The 25,684-nt window shown below is 35.6% G+C and overlaps 1 protein-coding gene across 1 annotated transcript in view; it reads right to left on the bottom strand.

The window, feature by feature from the left end:
* LRP2 (LDL receptor related protein 2) overlaps positions 1 to 25,684 on the bottom strand; it is a 119,641-nt gene that overhangs the window by 52,646 nt on the left and 41,311 nt on the right. Inside the window, 24 exon segments of the mRNA XM_083842447.1 lie at positions 405 to 618; positions 955 to 1,132; positions 2,277 to 2,386; positions 3,309 to 3,452; positions 4,709 to 4,875; positions 5,634 to 5,762; positions 7,782 to 7,959; positions 9,064 to 9,292; positions 10,229 to 10,413; positions 10,895 to 11,106; positions 11,552 to 11,800; positions 12,710 to 13,087; positions 13,780 to 13,896; positions 14,280 to 14,399; positions 15,065 to 15,304; positions 16,509 to 16,790; positions 17,706 to 17,843; positions 18,558 to 18,688; positions 18,926 to 19,051; positions 19,545 to 19,737; positions 20,622 to 20,825; positions 21,735 to 21,875; positions 22,513 to 22,715; positions 24,649 to 24,855. Of these exon segments, the coding sequence (XP_083698573.1) occupies positions 405 to 618; positions 955 to 1,132; positions 2,277 to 2,386; positions 3,309 to 3,452; positions 4,709 to 4,875; positions 5,634 to 5,762; positions 7,782 to 7,959; positions 9,064 to 9,292; positions 10,229 to 10,413; positions 10,895 to 11,106; positions 11,552 to 11,800; positions 12,710 to 13,087; positions 13,780 to 13,896; positions 14,280 to 14,399; positions 15,065 to 15,304; positions 16,509 to 16,790; positions 17,706 to 17,843; positions 18,558 to 18,688; positions 18,926 to 19,051; positions 19,545 to 19,737; positions 20,622 to 20,825; positions 21,735 to 21,875; positions 22,513 to 22,715; positions 24,649 to 24,855 (4,475 nt within the window).

Genomic DNA, 25,684 nt, shown 5'->3' on the forward strand with positions numbered 1-25,684 from the left:
CAGACATACAACCAAATTCATATACTTGTATTGTATTACCAACCAGCTGCAAAAATACCCATCTTAATCACCATTTAAGCACACACGTTAGTAATCAATTTTCTGCTTTCTTGTCATTTAAGATTAATGAGGCAAATAATCAGATATAACAGATGCACATATTTGAAGCTAAAGTAACAGAACTTGTTATTTACTCAATTTTACATTAATAATATTTTCATAAAATTATGCATGTGAATAGATGCCTTAAGAGAATGGTAAAACCATTTCCTCTACCAAAATGAGGAAAATGCTTTTGACACATCAAATAATTTGTTTTGAAAAAGCATGTAGCCTGTCTCTAACAGAAGCTTGATTTTTTCACAAGTTGGAAATCTTGAAATACCTCTTCAGCAAATACTCACTGTCTCTATAATACACTCGCAAGCACTTCAGTCTTGGGACGTTGTCTCTCAGTACTATTTTGTTTGCTCCAGTAGACTTGTCAACTCGTTCAATAACTTCATAATCTCTATCAGTATAGTACAGAAAGGTATCATACACAGCAATTCCCCATGGATGAGAAAGATGAACCACCAGGGTCACACGATTTGTACCATCCACATTGCCTTTCTCAATCTAAGAAATCAATTTAAAGCTTAATATAAGTTCAATGTTACAATAAAAAAATTAAAATACAACATATGCTACTAAAATCTCTTTGTGTATAAGGTCTTTATGTACTTTCCATAGGTAGGAAGGAAAAGGTCAGCAGGATACTAATAAATAATAATTCTCCATTCAAGTCATCCTATATTTTTAAAGGTAACCAGTAATGACAATTATTCAGATTTTAGTTGGTCCTGCAACTCCCAGTTACATGAGTAAATTAACATCACTGAATTACTCTTGGTAATCATAGACCCACAGATACATAAACAGCAACAAAGCAACTATTAAAAAAGTATCCCCTACCACTCCTGTGCTTGTGACAGCCCAGTACAACTTTTGATCCTTAATGTCAATGGTAATGAACTCCACATGATCAAGGTTGCCAGTGAAGAGGGTCTCTATGCCCGATCCATCCATGTTTGCACTAGCAACCTTTGCTGGGACTCCACTGTCAGTTCCCTGGTCCGTCCAATACAGCTTCCTGTAACACATTATCACACCTGTTAGCAAAGCTGGTAAAGGAGATCAATGCCCCAGAGTGACCAACGTATATGCTTAAATCCATCTCCTTAGACAAATACTTTGGCACATGATGAATAAAGATCACTTTGAATTGGACCTCAATGAAAAAAAGAGATCTTGTTTTAAAAGAACAATGCCCGTTAAACTATTTTCAGAAATCTATATACTCTCTTGCATCACCCACAATACTGTCAGCAGGTAACCTCAGCAGATTATTAGCAGTGTATAACAAGGAGACAGGCAAATAATAATTCTGTTCCACAGACAGTTGCAAAGTTGCAACATTAAGTTTGGTTCCAATTTGGAATTAAAACTGCAAGTTCAAAAAATCTGTATGAAACAGAATTCAATTAACTGGCTCTGGGGAATATATAGCAGTGCCACTGCTCCGGCCTCAGTTGCTGAAAAACAGGTAGGGCACATGGCAGCCAGACTCCCAAGCAGGCACAAAAAGTCAGGCGTCAGTTCATCTGAAAACCTGCCAGGTCACCAGCAGAACAGTCTCATTACTAATATGGTCCTATGAAACACTGATTTTGAAAAAAAAAAAAAAAAAAAAAGTATCATTGCAGGTTTGAGTACTTTGATGGAATAACTAAATAAATAAATATAGCTCTATTAATTCAATTTGCAGACTAGTGTATAGCGATCCTATGTTGGGAGAGATTAGAAAAATCGTATTTAGTACTACACTATTTAACATGTGACATTCTTCCTATGTAGTGTGTCTTTATTTATTGACAGGCCTCAACACAGACATCACAAGGTATTGTAATGAAAGACTTGATAATTGTCTTTACTCTGAGTTCCCATTTTACAGTGATTTTTTTCACAATCATAATATTCTGGGATCCTCTTTAATTTAAAAAAAAAAAAAAGAATGTTAGGATATAAGTATTTGGTAAACTAAGGAAAACAGACATCCATGCAGCAATTTATGTGGTCATGCAACAATTTTCTAGGCCTTAAAAAGAATGAATAAATTGTGCACAAACATGAAAAAAAAACAAAAAACTGTCAAATCTTGAAGATGAAGACTCTAAAAATTAGGAAATATGTGTAGAAAATACTCATGCAAAACAACTGCAGCTTTAGAAATTTACCCTCTTGCTGGATCAACTGTCAAACCAATCGGCATTCCGGCTCCCCGAGAGGTACCATCATTGGTGATTAGAGTTTTCCTGTACATTACTTCACCATGCAGCTTCAGGACCTACTCAAACATTGAACTTGTCAGAACATGTAATTTAGAACTTAGGATAGATTGTCAAATTAAAGGAAGGAAACCTAAATCCACCAGAATTTGAAATTACAGAAAACTTTGTCTAACACTACAAAGTACATTATTCAGTACTCTTAACAGTCTTTCTTCCTCTCGCATGTACTCCTTAAAGCAGCTACTTGCTGCTCAGAACCTGCCTATATTAATAAATAAGTATCCTAGTTCTAAAAATAGCTAATCTTTCAAATTCCATAATATCTTGACAGTATTACAGGCTGAAGGGGTTGATGAAATGCTGCTTCAAAAAGTATTACCTTTTACTTATTTAAATGAGATGACTTTTAATTTAATAGTACGTATTTATATTTTACGACAAGGAAATTCATGACCAGGCACAGTCACATTCATTACAGTATTACATATTGCTTATTCTCTATTTCCCTACAATAAACAGCAGTTTTATTTTTCCCATATCATCAGACTGTTAGTCTCCAGGAAGCTACATAATATGATCTCAAAGCATTTGGGAGCGGATCATATTGTGTTTGATGGCAACATTCCTTTATTGTCAGAGGCAGTGCATTGGGATCGTTAACTTAAAGTGAAAATAGTAGTAATAACTATTGTGATAAGGAGAGTTTGTGTGTTAAGCACCAGAAGCCTACTAACTTGAAGAAAAAAGAGATCTGTGCATAAATAAAGTTCACAGAATATATTGCTTTCAAAATCTTTTTGACTGTGCTCAAATTTAGGCTTGTTTCTTCAAGCGTGTAAATCACTTCTCTTCACACTATTTGCTTTAAAAAAAATCAAATTTCAGTTTTTCACTAAAAACAGTTCTAATTTCAAACTGTATACATAGTAGAAAAATATCTATGCTCTTAGTTTTCAATTCTCCCTCTTAAATAATTACCTCAATTGACTGTGTCCCTGGATTACTGTAATAAAGGTTTGCAGATATCCAGTCCAATGCTAGGCCAATAGGAGCACCAATAACAGCTGCCGGAGCAAAAACCGTCCTGTTAGATCCATCTGACCTCACTCTATGAATTTCACCCTTGGAAAAATGATAAGTGACAAAATATCAAGAGCAGTTTCACAAAATTTGTTTATTCCAACTATGTGAGCAAAAATTTTCTTAGCAAAAAAGAAAATCCAGTAGAGAGAAAATATTTTTATGTGCTCAATGCATAACCATGGTAAAAATATTATTGTAAATCATAATTATATGGTGTAAAGAGGCACCACAGTTCATTAACCAAATCAAAGTGATCAACAGAAATAAAATGGCTATATAAGCCCGATCAGTATATTTTTAAGCTATGTACAGTCATGCTACTATAATTTGTACCTTATTATCAAAAGATTTTTACAAGGATACCTCAACTTAACCATCCTGAATAAACCCGAAATCTCATAAAGGAAATTAGTGTTCTCTGTAAACATAAATACATAAGAAACAATTTTTTAGTAAGCTGCAATAGGAAGATCCAAAACTGAGATTATCCTTGCAGTTTTCTTCTGTAACTTCTGAAACAGTAACTTACAGCTTGCAGGCTTAACTACCTACAGCATGTGATGTTAGGGCATGATACAAAAACAAACACTCAACTCACTAATTTTGATATTTTTGTGGCAAGTTAGCCTTAGGAAACACACATCATCTCTCAGTTCAGCAAGGTCAGTCATTAAAGAGGCTTAGTCAAACAATTATAATGAACTATTAAAAACTAGTTCAAAGTATTTTTTAGAACTATAGGCCTCGTATTTGCTACCTGGAAGTGGCTTTGACTTTGCAACCCCATTCTTATATTTAAGAAGATGCCTCTGTACTATGTTACTTCAAGAAGTGCTCAGACTAGAGACCAGACCATGCAAGCATGTCATTTCATTCTAATAGCATGTACTCGAATTCTAATGTTTAGTGCCTCTGGGTCCAATGTACTACTCCCATGGAGAACTGTTCTGGATGTGTTTGCAGGATTAAGCCCGAGGCCAACAGGGATGAGGAAGAGCAGATGATAGCAACGGGCTGAGAGTACAGTGCTGTCAGTGTTCTCTGATATTTCCTCTTCATGTCTCTGGATAATCCAGAAATAGCATTAATTAAATATTTTGGCTGACAGAGATGAAAACTAATTTACAAAAGATATGAAGTCTCTTTAACTTGTTCTAGGGGGAAAAAAAAACTTTAATTCTTTTCAATTATACTTATTAAAAGCATTACCTGTAATGCTAATATATTTCATTCAAAAACATTATTTTAAAGAAGTCTTATTTTACTGTGCATTTTAAACACAAATACTAACTTACCGGATTTTCAACCCAATAGATCATCTGTTCTGAGTCATCAAAGTCAACATCAACACCATTTTGAACTCCTGCTATCGGAACCATAGCATCATTGGTCTTTTCCTCAGGGTTCAGAGAAATTCCATAAATTATATTATCTCTCACAGCAATAAGGAAAGGGTGTTCAACTGTGAAAACATACAATGTAAGTCAGAGCTATGCTTCAATACTTTTCCTCTGATCAAAAAAATAGCATTGATGTGTTCCGACTACCAAAGGTTCCCTGATGCTAACAGAATTGATGAATATTAACCATGATGCTTTGTAAAGCACATACACGCAAGTTTTTTTTTACCTCACCAGGAGTGAAATTATCAATGTAATTTTTTAACATTGAAAGTTTCAGTACCATGCAATCACAACACATATTCTAGGAACATGGGAACCACCAGGACAAAGCTCAGACTCTCCAGGACATGCCTGAGATAGATTCTAACAGCTACTAAGCAGGACTCAAGAAACATACAAAGTTACAGCAGCAATAACTAATCTTTATTATTAAATATAGCTGGGAGTTCTGTGTTTTCTTGTTTTATATCTAAGGGAGTATTCCTACTCTTTTACTGTAAATTTACTTTCAGGTAAACATGTTTAAACATACTTAAACATTTTCAAATGGGTCTTTTTTAAGAGCTTAAAATAAGTATTTCTTCCATTTCTCCCAAAGGAAGCAACCTCTGGCTTTGAGCTCTTTTCAGAACTCCACATCTTTAGGCCAAATATATTTCATTCAATGCTTCCTAAATGAAGTCTGCCTAGAATGACCCCAACCTTTGATTTCATGAGCAGCAGCTCAGAGATTTGAAGTAAGCTTTTTGCCTGACAGAGAAATGGCTCTGACAATCTGTTGGGTCTTTTTTTTCATGTCTCATTATTGCTGCCCTACCTCTCATGCAGTTCCTGTTGTCAGGAGAAAGCATCCATCCAGAAGGACAAGCACAGGAAAAAAAAAGTGGTCCAGATGAAGAAAGCAAGCAGAGATGGCTACAGGGGGATGATGCGCAAGAATTGATACCTGAAAAGAAAAAAAGAAGAAGAAAAAAAAAAGTATTAGTAACTTATAAAATATGACTAACTGGAAAGAACATTCAGCATCACTGACAATGAAAACATCAAACAACACTAAGTCAGTTCTGGTATTTGAAATTAAAAATAAAGTTACTTCCAAGAATTACAAACATTACAATACACTTTTAACACATTTTAATTCTCCCTGGAAAACCAGCAACATTACCATATTGATCTTTTAATTTTCTTTGTATCATATCAAATCTTTCAAACTCTTCTTCAAACTTTTGTTAACTGGATGAGAAGGCCTGCAGGATTTTCAGTCTTTGATCACAATAACCTTTCTAGATGGGGGATTCAAATTATTTACTGAAGCTTTTTGGAGAAAAATAAGGAGATAACATAGCTTACTATGCCTCATTCAAAGGTAGTAGCAGTTCAATATGTAATTTTTTGGATCACTTTGAAATTGCAGTCTAAGCTTGTAAAGTATAAATAGGACAGTTGAAGAGGTCTTTGTCGACTGCTGTTATTACTATACACTAAAATTCAACCATTTAGATCACTTCCATACAATCACTGTTACAGAGGATTTTTCAGGATGAACCATCTTCGTAAGAAAATAAAATTAGATTTTGAGAATAAATACCCTTAGTGAACTCAGCAGGCCTTATTCTAAAACCTTATAAGTTCCAGGAAATGACACAGTTGTTCCAAATATAAAAACTAACAAGAACTTAAAAGAAATCAAAAGATGGCAGTAAACAATGGCATACACTCAAAACTCAAACTATAAGAAAATGCCTCATTTCTATATAGCAAATCTTAAAACTAGCTGATGTTAAATCTGCTGATTTACAAAATAAGGGGAGTGGATGACAGTCTTAATACTATATCTGAAATTTCAATCATCAAATAATTATGTCTTCATTTGTAAACATTAACGTGTTGTGCTCTTCTGCAAGTGCTTTCCTCCTTTCTCTGGCCATATAAAGTATAACAGAACAAATCAAAAAGAAAAATTATGAAATGAATTAGTTTAATACAATGAAGAAAATAAATCATTTTCTCCATCAGTAGCAGAAATATTTTTAAACCCCAGGTTACAAAATAAAACCTCCTAAACTAGAACTATGATGTTTAATTTAACAGTACTCTGGTGGCTGAATAATTTCCAGTGACAGTGCGAAGCAGCTTTAGCTTTGAAACTGACTGAGGAAGGTTTTGCTCCAAAACAGTGCATACACAATATAGCACTGAAAACTACTATCGCCTTACTAAAATACAAGACTTTTCCCTCTCCTGTAAGAACATCTTCCTGAAAAAAAGAGAATATAAGCCATTGTTACACTTATTTATCAACACAAAATATAGAGCAGAAACAGTCAGTATTTGCACCAATATATTTCTCTAACTTCAAGTCATGCCATAAAATGACAAAAAGTCTCATTTGGAAGATGACGTTAACTGAAAGAGATAAAAGGTGATTTTAATTATTTTTTTTTGACAGCCTTTCAAGATGCAAGAGATGACCTACATATGATCTCAGAGAGAATCTTGAATGTAATGAAGGATTTTTATTCATTATTTCATTAGGTAAAATAATGCAAGTCTTTTCAAAGAAGGATGATGACACCAATTTGCCTAAAAGCATGACAGAATTCATGTACATGGAGCCAAGTCTGGTATGCCACAGAGACAAATTTTAAAAATGATAACACCTTCAAAAACACTCTGATTTTGTTATAAAAACCTTAAAAACAAGGAGCAGGAAAACTCCATATACTACTTTCCTATTTTTGGCATTCGTTATGGTTACATGCTTCTTGGTCACCCTCCCTAAACACCAGAATATTCAGCAGGCTGGACAAACTGAAATGATCTTCAATTGTAAGTCAAGGGCATAAATTATTTTCTTGTTTTAACCCAGTCCATTTGTTGACATGACTGATTCCGGAAGTGCTTATGCATGACATTACTTTATGGCACATTTTTGTCATCACCAAAGTTGTTTTGCTGAACTTACCATGAGGTTGCTTTACACGATGGACTGCCACAAGCCCTAAAGGCTGGTGAATGTTATAAATCATAACTGTTTGGTTTCCTCCGTGCCATTTATTTGCCCGAATTACTCGGTTTGTATACCGGTCACTCCAGTAAACAAAATCCTCGAAGACAGTTAGAGCATGTGGATGCTGTAATATCTAGAAGACAAGGATGTTTACCAGTTTGGTTCTGGAGACTAGAACATGTAAAGCTTGCACAAGAGAGCTAAGCACAATTTATAAATAGCTAAGAAAGCAGAAGCAGCTGTGCCTCAAAAGATATTTTTCAGGAAAAGAATATGAAATATCATCTATTGCTTGGAAACAAGGCACTAATTATGAGGGAAACATGGCACTAATTAAGGGGAATTTTTTTCTTTTTTAAAAAAAATGCTAGATAGAGCCTGTGAGATGTACAGCATGAGGAATTAACAAACAGTCTAACCACAGGGCAGAACACAAGGAACCAACAGATAAACACCCAATTGCAGATTTTCAAGAGCGCAAGAGAAAATGTGAGAGTTATGGACCTGTCAAGACCTTGAATCTCTGATAAGCTCCCCTGTAATTTACCAGCCTGTTGAAGAAGATGGTTTATTTAAACTTCTGAAAACTAAGAGTGGGGCAAGAAAGACTGTACCAGCTCCTAATGCACAAGAACTGTCTGCCTAGCCAAGAATAAATGGGTCACAAGGCTCAATTCTTAAAAATACGTCATTATTTTATACCAGCTTATACGTACCAACTGAACATCTAAACCATTGTGCTGGTACACCATCTTGCCAACTGACAGAAGCACTTCATTGGGAAATAGCCTGCCAGAGGAATGGTCTTCATGAAGTGCCCAGAACAAAAAAGTCCTGGCAACAGAAAACCCTCTGCTGCTATCAAGAACAGCAGCATTCATCATTCACAGAAGTTGATGGAGAAAGTTCTTGCAGATTTTTTGTACCATATTTCCCCACAGCAAATGCACCAGCTAGTAGCAACAATATCAGATGTCACTGTTAAGATTTCACACGTGTAGATCTAAAGCACTAAAGTCTACACTTAGCTCCAGGTTTCCTTGAAGATCTCCTGAGGGACTTTGGATAGTGTATGTAATTCTTCATTTTCCAGCTGTACCAAGCAGCTAGAATACTTAATATCTGCTTCACCAAAATAGTTTTAAGAAAAATACACATCTAAGCCTACCATAGTGCAAATACGCTGTTAAGTAGTACCTGGAAGCACAAGGGAAAACATTGTTTCTTAATGTCTTACCAAATCACTTGCAACCACCTGTCGTCTGTTGTTCCCATTGTAATCACAAAAATCAATATAGTCAAGATAAGCATCAGCAAAATAGAGAAGTTTATTTGGGTAATCAATAGAGAGTCCATTGGGCCAGTAGATTTTATTGTTAATAATCACTGTTCGCATTTTGCCATCCATGCTGGCTTTTTCAATTCGAGGGTTTTGGCCCCAGTCAGTCCAGAACATCACATGAGCACTGAAAAAAAAGGAACCTGTGGTTACCAATCTGAAAACAAACAAACAAACAAATAAACTGCCTACAAAACTTCATTAGCCAAAAAAACCTGACCCAAAACAAGGGGAAAACAAACAAACAACAACAAAAAAAAACCCTACACTTCTAAGAAATGTTCTACACAATGATACTGAAATCATTCATTTTGGGAGTATGTTTATTTAAGATATTACCATAATTTCTGTTGTAATTTTTTTCAAATACTTCTACTGCTGCTATCCTTTGTAAATAATAACAGCAAATAGCACTATTTTTCACCATGGATTATGATCTGCTTCTCTGTTTCCTAAATACTAAACTTGATATGGGTTTGTGCTTTTACGGGCATACATGGATAATGCTAACAGGGCTATAACTAAAAAGCCTCACATGGCTGGCAGTAAACAGAGTTCAAGGCACTGCAGAGCTCAAAAACCAGTAAAACTTTGTACATGACCAGTTCAAATCATAACATTCCATTTACTCTTTGCCACTTGGTGTTCAAAACAGGAAAGTGTTTTTGTGATGACATCAGTTTGTGATGACAATTGGGGCTATGCAGTAGCCTGTTCTTTGTCAAGTAGGCATACCACCTACATTATGCATAGGTATACCTCTGACTGATAAAGATATACCATAATTTTAAGTTAAAAGTTTCCAACTAGGAAGCAAATACTGGAAGATCTGTTTCGGAAGATGGCAGGTATCTTGCTACAGTGAAACAGAGTAACAGATTACAAACAACCATCATATGACATTAGATATTAAATTAACGCTGTGAACACACCATTTTAAAAATTCTCATACGTTTTCTCTTCCACTTGTCATTTACAATCACAATACAGGTTGGGAATATCTGAATATTGTTATCATCATAAAATATGCATTTTTTCAAAACAAAACATAAAAAAGTCTTACTCAATTCTGGGATCTAACACTAGTCCCCTTGGGTTTGTTATATTTTCACTAATCAGCACAGTCCTGTGGCTCCCATCCATTTTAGAGACTTCAATTGTTTCCAGAACAAAGTCTGTCCAGTAAAGATTGCGACCTACCCAATCTACCGCTATGCTTTCAGTCACGGTGACACCACTGTCAAACACCTGTTTAATAACAAAAAATTTTTTAAAGGAGAGAGAGAGAGAGAGAGAGAGAACAAACTCATTGGAATCAATCGAAATAGTTTTTTCACACTTTTCTATAGATACTGAAAATAGGGAACTAAATCTCTACCATTTTCTAGGTCTCTTACACAGAACGAGTCACAACATACACATTCAAAATGCTGGCAAAGCATATACCCAAACACTCCTATTAACTTCAGTTGGACTATTGAAGGAGTATGCACCTACTAGTAGGAAAATCAATTTATAGCCTGGTATTAAAAAGTTTCCTGAAAGCACTCAGTTTTTGTTTTCAAAAAGCTGTACGAAATGTTGGCTTAGCATCTACTGAATTGTTTCACTCTGTCTATGTTATCTCCCTTCTTAGTACATTGGAATTTGCCCCTTCTGTTAAGTGGAGACACAGTGTCTTCATTTTCTCTCCACAATGAAGAGACAAGAATAACTCAGTGAAACTTACTATTTTTCGGTCAGTCCCATTTTGATAAGCACTCCAAATTTTATCCTGTGTTGTATCCGACCAAAAGATACGATCTGTGATTGAATCAAAATCAATAGCCACAATATTCCTTCCATCCCGAATGAGAGAATAAATACTATGTGACTGAGAGGTAATGTTGTCCACAATGATTTGGTTACGGCTTGCCACTAGCAAGAGAAGGTTCCCAGACTCTGTCAAAGGAAAAGAAATTAAAATAAACCAATAAGCTACCCAACAGTAATTCTGTAAGAAAAATAACACTGAGTAATAAAGTCTTATGAAAAGGCTGGGATTTAAATGCTCTGGATGCACTGAACTTCATAAAAGAGCAAATTTTAACCTATGGTTTAGAGGTGCGTGGCACTGCATTTCTCTAGAATATTATTTTTGGTCCTTGCAGAGTTAAAAACCCAGAACATTAAACTAAATATTTTATTTCAAGAAAATAATAGTTCCAATTAACCCCTTAGGTGACAGTTGTAATACTCAAAGTGATCTGCCACTAGTAAGGTTGTTTTGCACCAGCTTTTTTTTTAAAAAAAAAAAAAAAAAGAAGAAGAACAGCATGAAAGTGGGAAAGCTGAACATTCTCCAGGCACTACTGGCGTTCTTTAGGTTGCCACCAATGCTCCTCACCTGCCACTTTACAAGTCTTCCCATTGGTTTCCAGAATGTATCCTTCGTCACAGTAACACCTAAAAGACCCTCTTTCATTGTAACAGTGCTGACTACAAAAGCCTGGAGGGTCACATTCATTAATATCTCCACAGGTCTTGGAGTCATTTGCAAGCTGGTATCCAATAGGACAGGTACACTGAGCTCCAAAGGGACCTTGAATACATTCATGAGTGCAGCCAGCATTATTGTCAGAGCAGCTCTCCTGATCTGAAATGGGATCAGGGAAGGAAATAAGCAAACAGTTAACAAAAGCTTCCTACGCTAAATGTAATACTTTGCTATTGCATTACCACCCTAAAATTGCTGGTAAAACATGCTGCACAACCATCAGTTACGTCACATGAGCCTAGACTGAGGCTCTCATACAAAATGTAACATACACAATGCACATAAAGACAGATGATAACATAGTATTTATTTACTTCTGAATCCCATTAAATGAATGCTAAAGAGAATGCTCCTAAGCATTTATAACAATGTCTTCAAAACTATCTAGATTATACAAAATATTTACTGTACAACTCCAGACCTAAAAATGAGTTAACAAAAAATAATTTAAAGACACTTATAATCATACCTGGCTGGGGTTCATCTGAGAATGTGTATTGATTAAAGAGAAAAAGAAAAGAAGGAAGGAAAGAAAGAAAAAGGTTATGCTTAAATCAATTCATAATCAACACAAATACAAATGCTGGCCACATGTGAGCTTTGAGATTTTTTTCATGATTTTTGAAGTTAGAAAAAGAAAATATTAAAGACTGAATCACATTTCTTCTGAACTTAAAGCATACCATGCTTTAGTCAATGTGTTACGGAAAACTAAGCTCATTCCCATATTGCTATATAAAAACACATATTTAAGACAGTGCAATTCAAAGCATAAGATCAGACTTTAGCTGATGAATTTGTCATAGTCTCCTTTCACCTGCAAGCATGTTCCACTTTGTAATTAGTGCTTTAGTTACAGTGAGCTTACAATTTCTGATAGAAATGCTGCTACACTATTTATATATGCTGATTATAACATGGCTGTCATCTGGATACTCAACATATTCTGTTTCTTTCTGAAGCCACAGGACATTGTAGGCTATTGTAGATGCCTGAACAGTAACTTACTGCACAATGGGGATTCGTCAGCTCCATTTGGACAGTCAGCAGAATTATCACATACTTTGCTGAGATTCACACAGATACTGTGACCTGGACATTGCCACTGCCAGCTGGGGCACCGGAAGGGCTGAGTAGGACAATCTCTCTCATCACTCATATCCCTGCAGTCATTATCACCATCACATATCCATGCTCGATAGACACAGTTGCCATTGTCACAGCGGAAAAGGGATGGAGGACAGGTCCTGGCAGGACATCTATGGTGTTCATCTGAGCCATCTGCACAGTCAGGATGTCCATCACATTCCCAGTTAGCAGGAATACAATTGCCATCCGATTGACATTGGAATTCATTCTGGTGGCACATCCCTGGCGGTCTTGTAGCTAAAACAGTGACATGCAACAGTTCAGACACTGTTTTAATTTTAGATGGAGATGAAAAATTACTATGCTCAGTTCACATCTTGCATAAGTAGTTACAACACTATAAAGAACTCTGTCACTTTTAGATCAGGCCACAGAATTACAATCAATCTACATGACATTCCAGAATCTGGCCAATTTAACTCCTCCTATATAAAATGATGAGTAAAGCAATTGTTATATTTTGAGCAAGCACATATTGATATGCTTAATGGTATCTATGTACATGCCCAACACAATATGAAATTACTCTCTGAAACAAGTTTTCACTGTCTTGTGTTGAGAAATCCTAAGTTAAATGTGAAAAATTACTCAAGGGAAAAGTTTCGATATAACTCTCATGGATAAAAGATTCACAGCTTTCTACCTGAATAAACTTCTTTCTTTTAAGCCTTGAAACCAAGGTGCCAAGTAAAACAAAATTTTAAAGCCAAAAGGAATGCAGACCCTACTCTTTGCCAGAAATCTATTCTTGAAATGGAACCTACCTTGTTTGAAATTTCTGCTCACAAGAACTATTTATGAACAAGTACATTTAAAAAGAATTTTGAGGTTCTAATGAAAGTATTGCAAATTACTTGATATAGCAGATAAGACAAAAGTTTGAGAAGCTTCACCGAATAAATTAAGCCTTTCAGCATCAATATACTTACGGCAATCAGTCTCATCTGAGTGGTCATTACAGTCAAAAACACCATCACACCGGTAGTAAGTACTGATACACTGGTCTCCACTTACACATTTAAACTCTGTGGAACTGCAATTGTATACTAAAAATAAAAAATATTACCTTAGTGATTTACTTTATTTTATAGAGTTAGACTGCACCTTATTTTTCTACAGGTGCACAACACAGCTATGATATCAGGAGTCCACGTTCCAGTGAAGACCATGATTTCCACAGGACAGAGAAAATGCAGTGATCTTGCAATTTACAGAAAATTTCGATTTCAGACCCCCAATTTCACAACCAGCCATGAGATCAAAGGGCTTACTACAAATGCTAAAAAAAGTATCATAAACAGCGTTAATTTATGGATAGGTTTATTATGCCATCTGCTATCTTGGAGCTGGTAATATGAGGTCACCAAAGACCTTTCAGGGGGCAACAGTAGGAGACTATAAAGTGGTGCTGAACAAAAGTTACACTTACTGCAGTCATGCTCATCAGCACCATCCACACAGTCTTTGTCTCCATCACAGACATAGAATGGGTCAATACACCGATGGTCCGGACACTGAAACTGCCTGGGTTCACAAGTACCTGTGAAAGCTATTTAAGCATGACAATAAACACAGCTGTGTTTATTTTCTGACTTCTGAACTCAAGATAATACAGAGACAGCATAAAGACACTATCACTGACTTGCAGCATGCAATACAGTAGCTGGTAATCATACAAATGACAAGCACTTATACATTAGTATCAAGTAATTATTTATTCATATGTCAGCTGGGCCTCATGCAAAACAAACAGAAGATTCCAATCAGTGAGAAATAATGCTAAAGAAAGTATATAGAGAAACTGTCTTACTTCACTGTGAAATTATTACGGATACTTCTAGGTAAAAACTTCCACACTAAATTAGCTGACTACAACATTAGTTATTATTGAGATCACTCAATAAGTAAGTGTTTAGAACCTGTGAGCTCCAGTTGATTTTTGCTGTAAATTGCAGTGGATGACATTATGCAGCATCATGATTAGAACAATAACATTTACCCCTTCTTACTGTTTTTTAATGATTTTTCTGTGTTTTACTTGGTTCTGGTAGTTCAAATTAGTTGAGTTTTTGACATCTTATGGACTGCAAAATATTAATCTTAGATATTACTTCTTTCTTCCTAATTTCTTGTATCATTCTTACACCAACAGACATATCTATGTAGATATACACACACAAAAAAAAAACAAAACACGACAGATCAGATACTTACTGCAATTTTTTTCATCTGACCCATCACCACAGTCATTATCAGTATCACATAGCCAGATCCTAGGAATACATCTGTTGTTGTCACAGGTGAACAGGGTTACAGGGCATGAAGTGGGTCCTTGTGTAGGACAATGCAATTCATCACTGCCATCAAAACAGTCATTATGTTTATCGCAACGCCAGCGACTTGGAATACACTGTCCACTGGCACAGGTAAAAGCTGATGAAGAACAAGTATTGTCTAAATTTAGAAAAAAAAAAAAGGAGGACACTTACAAAGATCTCCAAAATTTATCTTCCATAGTAGTAGAGTATTAGATATATTTAGTATGCTTACATAATGCCTAAATTATGCATCAAATTCTAAAATGTGCATTAATTAAAATGAAAATGTCAGTCAGGCTGCAACATGCTGAAAAACTGAACTAAATTCTTACAAGCTTTTTTAGGCTGCAAGAATCAATAAAAACCTCAACTGTTAAGCACTTCGAAACAATCTAAAAACAAGAAAAATCATGTCTTCAAGTAGCCTTTTTTATATATATACTTTCCTTTTCCCAAAAGGGCATTTTACTTGTTCAAGAACAGCCTACTAATAAGAAACAGATTTTATATCTTAGTCATACGTGCTAGTCCTATGCAGTAAGGGGCACATTTTATTAATATGTCCTGTTTTCTTGTTTGTGATTTATAAGGAACGATCAACTCTGAAGAAAACAGCACCAAATATGCCATAAAAGCCTAAAAAACTCTTCAGTATTTTATCAAAACTAATTATCCATTTGTTCTCTCAAGTTATTTGATCAACAAAATAAAATACTTTTGTATGAGCCACCCCACCAGGTAAACCAGGAAATAAAACAATGTACTTCCAATTCACTTCGCTGTGAAAAACAAGATGTAACAAATAGTTCAGAAGTGCCCAAATATAATAAAAAATTCTATTTAGCTGTTAAATTAAATAAAGGTGCTGCTCTAATCTTAGATGGAGACTAGGCAATACATATGATTTTGTTATTTTTCTTATTGTGCTTTTTTAAATGTCTTCGTCTTTATTAAGACTGTCTGTCCTTCTCCATGCATTAAAATATGACAAGTAAGTCATATTCCAGTGTGTTGCAAATTTACAAAACAAAAGAACTTCTTCTTTAGACAAGACTTTTTCTTTAGACATGACATGTTTGTTACTCTGCAAATTGAATTTTAAGAACTAGTTAGAAAAGAGTATTTTCGTGCATTCCTTAGGTGTCCCAGTGTTGAATCCCCTATTCCTATGAGTTATCATATTCATTTCGAAGTAACTAATCTTCCAGATAGCTCTCAGGATTTATCCATAAATACAACCTTAACAAATCGGGTTTTATTGCAAGGAAATCAGGCTGCCCCATCAAACTTTCTGAAATGCAAACACCAAATTCTAGCTGTTTTTTGCAGGGACTACTTACTTAAAGAACCACAGTTTTGTTCATCACTGTTATCATGGCAATCATCAACACCATCACACTGATAGTATCGAGGCACACATCTTCCATTACCACAGGAGAATGAGTATGAGCCACACTGCAAAGTGGGTGGCTCATTGGATGGATCTTCAACACATGTCAGTTGATTTGAAGCCAGTTTCATGCCGTAAGGGCAACCACAAACTCTCTGAAAATTTGGTACTGGGAAGCAGAAATGGCTGCAGTCTCCATTGGGATTTGTTCCTCTGTTACAGTAGTTAGAGCCTTAAAAAGTGATAGAGAAGATCAATGTATACACTACTGATAACAGCTTGGGAACTAGGAAAAGTGCAAAGTAACTGCATAAGAATGTTTGTTTGTTTGTTTATTTAAAGATGCTGGAGCAAATCCTGGTTTTGCCTATACTGCAAAATAGGGTCAAGTTCACTGACAGGAGTACTAGAATGTATATCAGTAAGTCCTCAATTCCATAAAATCTTGAATGACACAAATGTTTAAGAAAGCCAAAAACAGGCTATAAAATTTTGTCCAATTTTCTGCCATTTTTTGGCAAATGTCTGCAAATAAGTACTCTACAGCAAATGGGGACCTTTGGCTAAGCAAGGCTAGGATATCTGATCCAACGTTTGTACACCAAATTGGTAACAAACCTTAACACAAGATTTGATCACATTTAATAAGTGCACTGTATTTTACTAAGTCAACTAAAATACCAAATTCTTGGTTTAGATCATATAACTGCATAGAATTCAACAGTAAAAAGAAGAAAAAATTATCAACTTATGCATAGTGATTACTTTATGAATAGTACTTTAATTAATACTGGTTTACCCAATTCTTTTAAATAAGTAGGTCACTTTTAACTAAAACTTCTACCAGAAAATGATAAATACAAGGTTGTAATTGGTGATAAAATGACACAAAATACAATGGAGTCATATTTCCATTTTACAAGGTTATTAAATACAGTAATAGATATGGTAGAGAAAAACTGCATATAGTCACAAAACACTGAAATACAGAACCTAAGACTGTAAGTGCTTGTGCCAGGTCTCTCACATGTCATGGTCGTGATTCAGCAAAGCCATTTTTAAAATTGAAAACAGAAGTCTACTTTCCTGATATTTTGTCTCTTATTCCCTATTTTGTATTTTTCATCTGCACAACAAATGAGCTCACCTATTTGGGAATGAGCATCATATGCTTTCACGTGCATAATGTTACTAATGCCCCTCCTAATAATAGTCATTTCTCCTCCATCAGACTTTCTCACTCGAACTATTGCACCAAGTCTCCAATCAGTGAAATAAGCATAACCTGTTTTGAAAGACATTTAACATACAACAGTTACAGTGCAAAATGACATAAAAGATCAAACATCACAAGATAAAACCACAAGGCACTTCATGTAAATTTAATAATTTTTCACCGCTGTTTCCTGAAAAAGACTAAAGGACTTATTTGAGAGGCAGTGAGTCCCTTCAGTCAGAGGTAGACAGAACTTAGAGCCAGACAGATATAACAGACTCTCCTGACATTTCAAATTCCAGGACAGTTTTTAAAATAATTCATTAAGACTTCTCTTTAGAAAACATTAAAATATTTAAAAGATATTTTTGCCTAGTATCAAAAGGCATCAGATGCTGTATTTGCTCCTCACACACACCATAAATCCAACCAACTCTACATACAATTAATAGAATGCTGAAATTTTTTATCATCTCTAGGGAGGTGGTTTACATTGTCTTTCCAGCACAAGCACCCAACTTGAAAGCCATAATTACTACATTATATCTGCCTTGTTGCACTAATTGAGTTAACTGATCTGACTCAAATGATTTAAATAAAAATATACATAAAAGCAGACTTAGAAAAAAATAGTAGTATTAAACATACATTTTTACAGAAGCTTTCATCAGCTTTCTGTACAAAAACAATATTGCAAAGACAGTATTTTTTTTATCTCACATATCATCATATGAACAAAATTCTTTGATATTAATAGATAATATTTTTCAATCTCAGACTTACCTCCAAAAATAGTAAGGCCAAATGGGTGAGTCATCTGAGTAATACGTTCAAGAGTCCGTCTGTCCAGCCCATCAAAGGTACTGTGCTCAATTTTATCAAAAAAGGCATCCACCCAGTACAGCCTTAGAGAACTAAAAGTAATGAAAATGTCATATGTAAAAGCAATGAAAAAAGATGTTATTAGGAAGAACTAACATTTTCTCTATTAACAATACTAAATCTGTCAAGAGGTTATTGGTGGAGGAAAGGAAGGGTGTTGTCTGAAAATATCTTGCATTTCACAGGCTTTCTAACAAGTTGGAAAAAAAAATATATCTTCAACAAGAAAGTGCCAGTGCACACAATTTACACAACTGTATTGCTCTTACCTCCAGTCAATTGCTAGGCCATTAGGCCAGCCTAGTGTTGTATTCACAATTGACAAGGCATGGGATCCATCACTCCAGGCCCTCATGATTTTAGCAGGACGGAACCAATCTGTCCAGAATATATACCTGAAAGGACACATAAGAAGACACAGTAGATTACATATAAGCCCACTTATATAATGTACTTAAACAGAGCAAATATTTGAACAACACTGACATTCTTATTTGTACCACATATTCACATACCTTAAAAACAATACAACTTTTTGTTGACCCCGTCTCCCCTCCTCAACTGGTAGTGGTACTGACAATTAATATTTATCTTGTGGACAAGGATTTTCAACATCTTCTGAAGTGGTTTGTTCCTTTTGATAGGAAATGTACATAGCTGTTCAAATTGTTACAGATTTCAATTAACTATCATCAGGGAGGAAGACCCAAGCAAAAATGCACCCTCCAGGTAATATTTGCAAATAAGTGCAAATATTACTAAGAATATTTTCCTGATCCTTTTGCCTACAGTCAAAGTTAACGCTAGTGTTAAATAACGTTATAGGGTAGTGAACAAAATAGGTTAGCTTGCTCATATAGTTTCAAGTGAGAATCAAAGATAATTTACCCAATAACAGGATGAACCACTATTGATCGAGGATTATTTAAATTCTGAACAATAGCTCTTCTAGATTTATCTGCCAGCCTCATCACACTTATGCTTCTGTACCGAGGGTCTGTCCAGTATAGATTCTTTGAGATCCAGTCAAAGGCCAAATCTTCAACACTTTCCACTCTATTAGCTGTCAGAATTTCTCTTCCTAAAATTTACAACACACTCAATCACTGTACATATTTAGGAACAGAGGAAATAACCTGAATGTGTTATTCTGTTCACAAAACTAGTGCTTCTCTCTGGTAAAAATGCTACTTCTGTGCTACTTAATATAAAGACAATAACAAAGTGTGCGTGTAGGGGTGTGCCCTTTGCTCCAGGTGAAGGAGTGATAATGCTTAGGAAGCACAAACCCAAAAGAGAAGTAACGACTAGCCAAGACGAGAAAAAACAAGCTTCTACTGGAAGGAGTTTCATGAATGAAGGTCAGTAAGGACATGACATTGTTCGGTCCCTCTAGTTACATCTTACTCAACAACCAGACCTACCTATTCTTTCCATAGCGATTGTCAGCTGTGGTCTACCATTACTCTGATCTAAGACATCAAGCAAGTTCAGAAGGCTACATGTGACTTAATATACCTTTGATCATTATTACAAATTAGATAGACTCTTCACACTACCACAAATAGGACTCCCAAAATCTCACAAACATAGTGTTCTTTTTCTGTATTGCAGAATTATGACAAGCAACCTGTTCTCCAGATAGGGAAATAAAAGAGAGAAACTCAGTCTCATACATAAACAGACGGATGATAACAAATACAATTTGTAACAAGTGCTACAAATAGTTCATTCCAAATCACATTCATCAAGTTTGTCAGAGAACAGGAGACAATTTTTGACTAACTACTTTCACGAGCTTAATACGAGTTGAACAAACGGTTTTAACAAACATTTTACAGATTACTGAGGTGACACAGACTTTTCTGTATATCTCACAATGAGACTTTTTGTGCTGCTTTTTTGGAATATACATTCTACTCTTCATACCACAATTACTCTTCATTTCTAAAGAATGCTTCTCACCTGAACCATCAGTTTTCTGTTTATAGATCATGTCTTTACTTGTGTCTGAAAAAAAAATGGTGTCATCCTGAGCATAGAAGTCAATTCCAACAAAATACGACGGGCTTCCTGTTACAGGTATGATCACATCTTCCTGGCTAGACAGATTGAACGGGATCCCCCGCACTGCTAGCTGGGATGAAAACAGCAGGAACTGCCGCACAGCTGCAAAAGGAAAGATCAGACACAGTCTTTACCTACTGGGTGAGACAACTGAGCATTAATTGCAAAGCTTTGTTTTCCTTTGGCAGCACTACTATCCCAGAAATGGAAGAAGAAAACATGAGACAATATGAATTTAAATATACACAGACATGAAAAATAAAATAGAATAAGAAAAACAAAACCAATCCAGAATATTAGGTGATGTAGCCAGGTCTTCCTCTTGTGTTGTTACTGTGGTCCTGATATACCTTCATAGAAAACATTATCCCTATGGATGCAGAGATCTTCTATGTTGATCTCTTTACAGTGATCTACATAAAAATAACTTAAAGGTTTTGTGGAGCCACCTTACTGCCAGACCATATCCGAGTACCTAGAAGTACAAGTGCATGGTTAAATAGTAGAACTGCAGACAAGATATCTGGCTTAATTTGCCGATAGCTGCACATGGCAAACCTCCCAGTGACAATTCTCTACCCAGAGAGCAGAGGATTCCTCATGGAAGCCCACAACCCCAAGACTGAATTTCTTATTTTTGTCATACTTGTTCAAAGGAAGACCAACTTGATTTGTGCAATACTATAAGCAAGCAGTTCGAAATGTTAAAAATAATGCAAAATCTGCATATTAGCAAGTATCCATGGTTGATTTCAGGGCAAAGAGCTTAATTACACACACAATCCATAACAAACTCTCTTAAAATGCTACAGAACATGAGTTAAAGTCATTGCGGCTTGAAGTGAACATTAGCAGAAATTATTACATTTAAAGCTGTAACAAGAGTTGTGATAGAAAAACATGAAGTCCTTTACATACTGAACTCACAGTGCTACAGAAGAGAGGTTCCAGAAACATCTCTACAGTTAATGGAACATTACCATTTCCAGCAATCATAAGGCATTTTCTTACCAACACAGTGCTGTCCATCTACATGGAGGTCAAAGCCCAGTATACATCTACAGCGATAACCTAGTCCATCGTTATCTGTTTTGTGGCTGAGAACACAGATCTGTTCGCATCCTCCATTATTATTTCCACAAGGATTTCTTACTGGAAAATAATATAGGTAGGATTATAACTTCAGCTGTAAGCCTAATGGCATTTTTTTTTTTAATCATAATTTTGATTTTTCAGGATTTTTCCATCGTCCACAATAAATCATGTGGACTCTGTGGGAATTGTATCACATGGAAATCATACAACAACAGTTCCATCCAGGAATGAACTCAAGACCCACCAGAGCTAACCAGCATTCAAGGTATTCAGCTCTGTACAGATATGCTCAGCACACAGCACTGAGGCCACCATTAAGGTGGTAATTTCCACATATAAATCTACTTTATAAATATTTCTCACAAAGCTCATTCACACTGGTAGCATTTTCCAGCTTCACCCTTATTGTGGTGTTGAGGAAGAAAAGTCCCAAATGCCAAAACTGTTCAATGAGCACAAGTTTGTTTCTTCCAAATATCAACATGTTTTGTAAGCCCCACTTTTAAATGTTGCATTTGACATGTCATTAGCTAGAGGACCTGGATGCAAGCACTGCATGGTAAAGACCAGTCCTAAAAATTTGTGTGTTATAATTATTTGTTCTTTATGGCAAAATAAAAGTCTTCCATAATTTTTAGCATCTTTTGGTAAGATAATTCCTAAATCTCTATTAATCAGCTAGTCACTGTCTTACCATATGGCTGCCTGGCAGCATGGTAAACTGTCACTCCATAAGGTCTCAGTGAAGACTGGTAGATCACTTGAGGGTTTGATTCTGAAAACTTGTTAGCTTTCACCACTGCCATTTTGGTCCAATCAGTGAAATAAACATTGTGTTCAAATAAAGTGATTCCATACGGATGAGGAATTATTGAGCCTCCATGAGCTATTGTTCTCCTGTTATAAAGATTTATTTTTAATTAATTACGAAATATTATCTAGAAAATAACTTCTCTTAATAGATCAAAAAGCACAGCATTATTAATTTATTCACTAGCTTTTACTTCTCTAGACATAGAAGCAGCCAAAATACAGACAAAAAGGAACAAATGAACCAAAGACATGAAGTTAAACATACAGGATACATAAGCATAAAACATAGAAAAGTGAAAACAGGGAGATGAAAAATGTCAGCCACTTCCAGGAAAACAATGAATGATCAAAAACACAACAAAAGATTCATAAATACTGAGAGAATTAGAAAGCAGCTAACAGAGGAAATGAAAGGATACCTGCACCATTTTAAAATATTCAAGAAGCCTTGAACATAAAAATATTAGGGCTGCAACAGCCACTGGCCAAAAATAAAATCCAGTGTAGGCAGTAAAAAAATAAAAAATAAATAAAAATAAAAAAGAGATTTGTGGAAATGGGGCCTGAATTAACCACCCATGCAAAACTGAAGAGATTGTGTCTATTCTTTGCAAGACATTGGAACAATATTTTTCTGGATAAATATTAGGGGGAGAGAGAGAGATTTAAGCCCTCAAAACAATACATAACAATAACACTACAATATTATTTTCATAGAGTCTTGAAGGAAGATCTACAAATTAGATGATTTCTACAGTTCTACTCTAACGGTTTTCAGGGCGATTTAGGTTCAAGCTGTAGGCATGAGAAATGTAATTAATTAGACAGTAATCTGTATTTTAACATTGTTTGCTGACTAGGACATCTTCTCTTCCCACTTGCACAACATTTACATGATTTTTGGTGTTGCTGTTAGCGATAAGTTTTTATCTCCAAAAACCAGAGATTTTACTAAAAACTTTCTTGCCTTATTAAACCCTGAAAACAGCCTTGAAAAAAATACAGATAAAGGAGCAGATCAAAGATATCAGTGTTATTTTTAGAATTTTGCAAGTGAAAGAACACATTGAGCAATAAGCCTGTCAGCTGAGCAGAGGACTGCTTTTGAAGTCACTATGTAAGAGGTATGTTGAAAGTGAACAATTTTGTCTTGTATTTGAGTAACAGAGACCTATCACAGATACAGAGATAAGCAGGCTTCTAAACACTATACTTTAAGGCACAGTCCGACAAAAACTCAAAGGCTCCTTTCTTGCATGCTGATATATTTTCCACAGCATCACAATAAGGTGAGTGAGGATGTAATTTCTGACAACAAAGATATATCAAGTGTAAAAAGATCAAAACCCAATGCACTTAATACCCATTACACCAACTGGTGCTTTGGAGATCAATAGCTTAAATAAATTCATTTGTGAAAAAGATGCAAAGATAGGATGGTCTAAGACAACGTATAGTATTCAAAAATAATAAAATGCAGACACTATCAAAATGTGTACTATAGTGGTGAGCTATAAGAGTACACTATAGGTACTGCGCTGAGGCAGGGGAAGTTTAGGCTGGACATCAGGAAGAGGTTCTTCACTGAGAGGGTGGTTGCACACTGGAACAGGCTCCCCAGTGAAGCAGTCACTGCACCAAGCCTGTCTGAATTTAAGAAGAGATTGGACTGTGCACTTAGTCACATGGTCTAAACTTTTGGGCAGACCCGTGTGGTTGGTGCCAGGAGTTGGACTTGATGATCCTTATGGGTCCCTTCCAACTCGGGATATTCCATGATTCTATGATTATAAAAAAGTGTAAGCAGGTATTCAATGTAGAAACAAGACAAAGGATGATGAAGGAACTGGGATTTTCCAGAAGTAGTATGACAGTATAGATTATCAAGGTACATCACATTCATTATGTTGTAATTTTCATCCTTTATGAATCCCATTTTGTTAGACAAATTTATCTTTGACCTTGATACAAAATAATCAGTATATCTGTAACCTCCAAGGAATAATATTTCTCCTACCTTTGAAGCCCATCATAAGTTACAGTCTCAATGTAATCAAACCGGCTGTCAACCCAGTAAAGCCTTTTTGATACAATATCCAGAGTTATTCCAGCAGGCCAGCCTAGCTTTGTTTTTATCAAATCCTGGCGGTTTGTGCCATCCATGAAGGCCCTTTCCACTTTAGGATCACCAGACAGACTATCCCAGTCCGAGAAAAATAAATAACTATAAAGAAAAAAAAAAGTCTCATGTTTCAGTGAGATTTCACCCCAAAAAAGCAACATTTTACACGGTATTTCAAAACTATGTCATCATTTAAAACCAGCAGTCTTTCAGACCAGAGCTTAATTCTCAGCATACATTGAAAACACACTTCATGCATCCTGCCCAAGAAGTGATCTGCATTTTCTTTTATAGAATGAATCCAGAAAGAAACATGCTTTCACCCAAAAGACCTCAGAAATACTGAGTATTCTTTGTAAAATACAAACTTAAGTGTGCTGCCAGAATAAACCAGTGACAAATCCACGCATCGTTAAAGCAGCATCCATCACTGTAAACTGCACAAAGCTCCTCCTGCCGTTCTCTGAAGATCTTTCAGATCTTCAAGATCTGAAGAGTTTCCACAGCTCACATACATTTCTGAAGCCTATTGGGCTGGGAGACACTAGCTTCCCCAGCTTCACCCCACCACTTTATTTCAGATAGTAGGAGATCTGGGGATGGTAACAGAAATCCTCACGGATAACTTCTAGTCTTGGACGCAACTCCACAGTCTGTCTGTTTTCAGACAGATACATATGTCTGAAAACATATCTGTACATATACAGATACATTTCAGATATGTGCTCGTGCACATACAGCTCAAGCAATAAAACAGACACCACACAATGGGAATAAAAGCCGTGTACAGCTCTCCCACAGTAATGTAGAATAGTTTAGGATAGAACGTAAATGTTTAAATGATTTTAGATAAGATTCTAAAACGACTACCCTGAGCTGTTTGTTAGCTCTCCTCCTAGTGCATGTGAATAAAGGAATTTCTGGTGTATTT

This window comes from Anser anser (assembly GCF_964211835.1).
Source record: "Anser anser genome assembly, chromosome: 6".
Lineage (NCBI taxonomy): Eukaryota > Metazoa > Chordata > Aves > Anseriformes > Anatidae > Anser > Anser anser.